The 6912-nt window shown below is 33.3% G+C and overlaps 1 protein-coding gene across 1 annotated transcript; it reads left to right on the top strand.

Annotated features, from left to right (window-relative positions):
• Positions 1–546: 546 nt before the first annotated feature.
• LOC141711370 (uncharacterized) lies at positions 547–6093 on the top strand. Its single transcript, XM_074513772.1, has 6 exons — positions 547–915; positions 1017–1212; positions 1863–1949; positions 2556–2936; positions 4113–4332; positions 5125–6093. Exons 1-6 carry the CDS (start codon positions 845–847, stop codon positions 5877–5879), a joined length of 1710 nt encoding a protein of 569 aa, XP_074369873.1. The 5' UTR covers positions 547–844; the 3' UTR covers positions 5880–6093.
• The last annotated feature ends 819 nt before the right edge of the window (positions 6094–6912 follow it).

The following is a 6912-nucleotide window of genomic DNA, read 5'->3' as shown; positions in this document are numbered from 1 at the left end:
AAGTGTACAAATATAATCAGGACCAAATCAAATCGAATTTTTTGATTTTTTTTATTTTTGTTTAATTTTCCTCAGCCTTACGGAAAAACAGAATTTGTTTCCTAAAATATCATTACTCAGTATTCTAAAAATTCCCGATTAATTTTTAAAAATTATTTGACCGATCTATTTTTTGAAATCCGATTAATGTTTTATAAATTATTTTTGAATTATATATTTCTTAATAAATAAGGTAAATATATTAAATATTATTAAAATATTTAAATATATCCGATTTTTATTCCGATTAATCCTTAATTTACCGATTAATCATACCTAAACCGATAATTACCGATTACCGATTTTTATAACCATGCCATTACTCAACAATAAATGTATTATTTTCCTAATCCCACACGAATTCGTACTTTTCACCAAAACCATCGTATGGACCCACAGTCTCAATACTCAGTACAAACCATCGATGTCAATAAATAACTGGAGATTCGACAACAAATTTATATAAAAACACGAGGGTATTATCGTAAATGCACAAAAAAAACATATTTTCCAAATTTTATTTTCTCTCTCTCCTAGTATTATCTCTCTCCTCTCTCCTCTCTCCTCTCTCGTTCAGTCTCTATAGTCTCTTCGGGGCATAATCTCCGGTCAGCGCGTGCTCTCTACGCACTCCACTCCGTTCAGTTCTGCTCAGATGAAAGCCGTTACATCCACTCTTATCGCCGGAATATTCCTTTTCCAGTCTATTTTGAGAGTCTAAAAGCTTGATTGCGTTGTTAAACCTTAGGTTAGGGTTTAGTTTTTCTCCGGTGAAATCTCGGCGGCGATCTGGCGAGAAATCACGATGGATGAGAATGCGAAGACACCTGAAAAAGGATTTATCACCGAAGAAGACATCTCCGTCGTCTTACAAAGGTCCTTTTTCAAATAATTATAAAAATGTTTCGAAACGACGTCGTTTATGTAACCGTTTGTTGTTTTTATTTTATTTTAATTTGTGTTTTTGATTTGTGAAGGTATTCAGCAACGACGATTCTAGCATTACTTCAGGAGGTAGCTCAAGCTCCGTGTGAGAAATATGATTGGAATGCGATGGTGAAGAAGTCGAATACTGGCATAACAAATGCCAGGGAGTACCAGATGTTGTGGCGACATTTGGCTTATCGATCGTCATTGGTTGAAAAACTCGATAATGAGGAGGCTGAACCTCTTGTAAGTTCACTCTCTTCTCGAGTTTTGGTGCTTGTGGAATGTTATATATTTTTTGCATTGCACAGTTTCGGTTTTAAACAATGTTGTATGTGTAAAAATGATGATTCAGCTTGTATTTAATTTCTACGCCATTGTTAGAAAAACTCGATGATGAGGAGGTTGAACGGCTTGTAAGTTTATTGTTTTTTTCCTAACCTGTTTTGTATAAGAATGGTTAGTTAGCTTGGTGCTTGCGGAATAATATGTTTGTATTGCACAGTTTCGGTCTTAAACATATTTTGTATGTGTAATTTGTAAACATGATGCTTCAGCTTGTATTTAATTTCCACGCAGCCTTGTTACCTTGCCTAGCGTATTGTGTACTTTTGAACTCATACTGTTGAAATCTTAATATTCTAGTCTCTTTCACACTTTAAAATCTTTACGACAAATAAACTATTTTTCTTGCTTTATTACTGTTAAACTTAGGAATGCTTTATACGTTGATATTTTTATTGAATCGAATTGGTGTTTTTGATTACTGATCAGTCTGAATTCACCGATACTCAATAATTTAAGCAAACATTATATTAAGTCATGATATTCAGTTTTACAAAGAAATATTGTTATGCTAAGATGAGTATCTTTTGGTGCAAATTTTCCTTTGCTAGGATGATGACAGTGATCTGGAGTGTGAATTGGAAGCTCTGCCAACTGTTACGCCCAAAGCTTCCGCCGAGGCTGGAGCATGTGTAAAGGTGATTCACAATACTGACTCTTAATGGCCGGTCATGTAACTTATTTTAAACAAACATTGTGTTTGTTTGGTTGGTAAGAAACTTTTAGGATGTAACCTAAATTTTTCTATAAAACTTTCGAACTAGAAATCTGCAGCTGGTTGTGTTGTATGCACAAGAGCTCTAGATGACATTATTAAGTGTTTAATGAGGTAAGGCATGTTTTACTTTAGGTGGACAATCATCACTTCAGTTTGAAGTCCAAATAGATGCATTTTTTGTGTCTTTTCTTTTGTAATGTCTTTATTAGCAAAGTGCAAATTAAATGTCAATTAGTTTTGTTATGGTTTTTCGAAACTGAGAGAAATCATCAAGCGCTACTGTACTTTCACTTAATCTTTTTAGTTGCTTGTAAGCCTGAGTATTTTGCATCATCATTATCACCATCTTTTGTGATATTTTATGGTATTTGGGTTTTCTTTTTAATACATTTACTGTTTTTTTTCCAAAAATTGGGAGAAGAAGTTATATATGTTTTGATTTCTGATTATTGTTCCAGTGGATAGTCGTGGCATTGTTGCCCTATAGGGAATTAGTGGCTTAAATAGTGATCATTTGTCTCTTCAGGTACTTATTGCTTCTGGTATGCCAAGTAACTCTACTCTACCAAATGGTTCTACAGTTGAGGCTCCATTGACTATAAGCCTACCTAATGGACAATCAGCAAGACCTCCCCCAGAAAATTTACAGCCGTCAAGATTTGTCCACGGAACAAATATTACAGTTCCAGTTTCTGTTCAAAAAGAGCAACTGCCTGCAGTTACACCTGCCACAGCTGCTGAAGGATTGGATAGTGGGAACCTCCCTCCTCGAAGAAAAAGAAAACCATGGTCTGATGCAGAGGACATGGAATTGATTGCTGCTGTAAAAAAATTTGGTGAAGGTAACTGGGCAAATATATTAAAAGGGGACTTCAAGAGTGAAAGATCGGCTTCACAACTATCTCAGGTCTTTGTCTTAGCTTATCTTCACTTAATTTATTTATCCAACCCTTTGCCCATCGTTTGCACTGACTTGCCTTCAATTGCAACTGTTAGATATGTTACAGATTATGCACTATAGAATTGCTATTACTTGGTAGAATTAGCTTTCTTTAATTTTAATGTATAGTTTTATGGCTCTTCATTGTGCTGCCTCTCACATAAATGTTCCAGTCTTTAAATTGTGTTTATGAAGATTGTAGGCTGTACCATAGTTTATATGTGTATAATTTTATGCATAGCAGCATAGAAGATAGAAATTGTTAGACCTCCTAAAAGCATCATCTTAGGCTAGCCAAGAATTTTTTTTTTGCCTTATATTCTATTAATGAATTTTTGGCTGAAGGATAAAAGAAACATGGAAAGGACGTAGGAGTAGATAGTGAAAATTTGCATTTTTGCTAAATCCTAAGTCACCGGTAGTTGTTTCTATATTGTCCCATTTAAGAAGGATACAGTACACTATATCGCACTTAAATTTATTAGCCCTTGGAGAAATACGATGTTATATTTGTTTTTATCATATTCATTTACAATAGCTTGAGATCCCAAAATGAAGTGATGCTTGTAGCGAATTTTTTGTCATGTTGTCATGCAATTTTTTATGATTGATTGATTGCAATAATCAGAGTATTATACTATTAAGAGTCACTCTAAATGTTAATCAAGTTTGCATGTAACAACAAATTTAGTTTGAGTTGAAATTGACATGTTTAGACTATAAAAAGTGACATTATCTGTTTGAAAAGGAAAAGGGTTGTGCATTGCATAGCGTGTATTTGCAAAACTTGAGACATCATTGGTCACCACCGCTCCTCCACATATTTTGGACAAAAATAAATAATAGGAATTGTATTACATAAGTCCGTTGTTATCCAGTATGGCTAGGATGTTTGGGGTTCCCCCAGGTTTCCCGGGTTCAATTCCCGGCAACGGAGAAATGTTTTACATGTGTGCGTAAATGTCTAAATTTACCATATTTTTTAGTCATTTTTTCAACTCAAGTGTCTTGTGTAAACACAAATTGAAAATGTGAGTGAGATAATGCAGTCATGGTTATTCCACCAAAAACCTTATATTTTTTTCAACTAATTCAGTCATGGTTCTTTTCCACTAATTTTTGTGAGATAATGGATACATGCAGAGGTGGAACATTATTAGGAAACGCAAGGGTAGCTCAAGTTTGGGAGGCAAGGGAAACTCAAGTTCGGGAAGCAAGGGCAACTCAAATTTAGGAGGCAAGAGCAACTCAAATTTAGGAGGCAGCTCACAACTCTCCGAGGCTCAACTAGCAGCTCGTCGGGCAATGTCTATAGCCCTCAATATGCCTTTTTCAGATAAGTTGAAGGCCTCTTCCTCCTGTGGTAATTAATCTCTTGTTTGTAGAATAATTAAGATATTCATATAGAAATATTTTGTTTATTACAGAGCCGCTACCAAATAATGTGCTGCATGCAAGTATGTGTTTTAGTTGGTGATGTTTATATTGTGGTTGGAATTGTATATTGGTAGATTGGAATTGAACAGTAGTAGGGGATATACTCATTAACATATATGCTAATAAGATTATAACTTACCATTGAAAGGATATTATCGCTATTTGCTAATCTATATGTTTTGGGTTCGTTTAGCTACATCATTGGCGATCTTGTGATTATTGGTTTTGTTTTTGGAGGTTCATGATTTGTCATTGGCGAGGCAAAATGGATTTGTTATAGTTATTGGGTGAAATTGTCTTTTTAATATGATAGTTTACCTAGGACAAAGGTTGTGCATTATATTATCCTGAATTTTTTTTGAATGATACCTATATTTGTTACAATAAAAGTAAATTGCATTTTGCAATCCACACCTTTCATTCAAAATTCAAAGTGTATACATACTTTGTAAAAAACAGTTTGCAACCTTTAACTTTTATTACTTGTCAAATTTCACTTTAAAATTTTTTATATTTGATATTTTAAATAATAACAGTTAATATTTAAATTTCATTTTAAAATTTTTAATATTTGATTTATCACTTGTCAACCTTGAAAATTTTATGTAATTTAAGTCTAATGTTTTGAAAATACCTATACTTACGTACACAAAAGCTAGAATTGTAAGTATCGATGCAAATTTTGTCTCTGATTCTTATGCATTGCATTTTGCAACAGGGGGGACAACTAGTATGCATCATCCTGCTCCCAAAACTTCTACAAGCATTAAAAACGAACCTGAACCTCGACCTGAATGTGATTTGCGCCCAAACTCAACACAGCGGCCTGAAATGTTTCTCCCCCCGTCTAAGGTGGACTCGGTCACACCAACGCCAGCACAACGATCTGGGACATTGGGGTCTAATGTGACAGGAGCACCGCAACGGTCTTTTATACTGGGTCTTTCATCCAAATCTTTGCTTAACTTGAACACTCTTCCAACCAAACCCTCATCCGATGAGATGGTAAAAGCTACCGCGGTTGCCGCAGGGGCTCGGATTGTCACTCCTTCTGACGCAGTGTCATTGTTAAAAACTAGTGGAAACTCATTGCCTAGTAATGTGCACTACATTCGCACTGGTTTAGCAACTACACTTTCTTCATATTCTAGTGCTCCACCAAATGACTCACGATTGAAACCTACTGGAGCAGCTTTTCATGGTAATCATCCGAGGCAAACTGGTCCTAAATTGAATGTGGCATCTCAACCAACTAAAGTTGCCACCTCCGGCCTTGTGATTGAGGTCGAGACCAAATTTTTGGAAGGCATGATTCCTAACTCGGCGGATGCACTAAGATATGATAATTGCGGGGATGAACATGTAGATATGGATATTTGCAAGGAAAATAGCGCGAACAAGAAAACTAATGAACAAGTACTGATGGATGCTGATGAGAATCTTGGTGTGAAACAAGAGGTTAGTTGGAGGTGATATGGAACTGTGACAATGGAAGATGAAGCAAGAGTTCATAGTTAGGACCTAAGCTACGTGTAATTAATTAAAATGATAGTCTAGTCTCAAACAGTTTTAGCTAACTGTGCTAACTGTAAGCTAAAACTAGTTTTTGTAAATTGGCTTATGTTTATTAGCTGGATTTTAATTATGAATTTTTAGCTGGAGTATATATAATTTGCAGCTTGGTAAATCTTTTTTTCAGACCCCTACCCTACATCCCAAAATGGATATATCTTAACAATTTTAAATCAATTTCACAGATTTTATTTTATAACAGCAGCATATACTTTATTTTAAAATCGTATAAATATTTTCATAAATTGTGATAGTGTATCACAATAAATTATATTCTATTTAACAATAATTAGTTAAGATACAAGTCCCAAACTTAGTTTTAAGATCAAAATTCGAAACCCTATATCCTTTTTGATATGTTTTGAATTGTTTTGAATGTTGCAACAAAATAAGAAAAAAAAGGGTGAGTTTCACTACAGTTTTGTTCTTATTAGTGCAGCTCAAATTTACAATATTTAATTATTAAATTAAAAACCCAACCTTATGAATATAAATATTATGTAAAAAATAAGAAAGTATGCAAATTTACAATTAATTTTATTATTCGAATCGATCATTGTATAACAAAAACTAATAGTTCAAGTTAACACATTATATAAAAAAAATAAATTTATTATAAAATCAATACTATATCAGTTATATTTGCATAAATTTTTTTTATATAATTATATTTTGATTTAATATTCATATCTTTACGGTTGGATCATGAAAAACTTTCGATAAATATGATTTTAGGCTACAATAATAGAAAAAAATTTATATTGTGAAATTTAAAAACTTTCGATAAATGTACTGCACGTATAGTACATCATAAATTTCATCAAAAAATAATGAAAATTTGTATATATTATTTCAATTCACATATTCTTATATTTAGTTATTTATTATTGTTATTATTATTATTATTACTTTACTTTAGGAAATTATAAAATGT

This window comes from Apium graveolens, chromosome 3 (genome assembly GCF_009905375.1).
Source record: "Apium graveolens cultivar Ventura chromosome 3, ASM990537v1, whole genome shotgun sequence".
Classification (NCBI taxonomy): domain Eukaryota; kingdom Viridiplantae; phylum Streptophyta; class Magnoliopsida; order Apiales; family Apiaceae; genus Apium; species Apium graveolens.
Note: the sequence above shows the minus strand (reverse complement) of the source record. Positions and strands in the feature narration are given on the sequence as shown.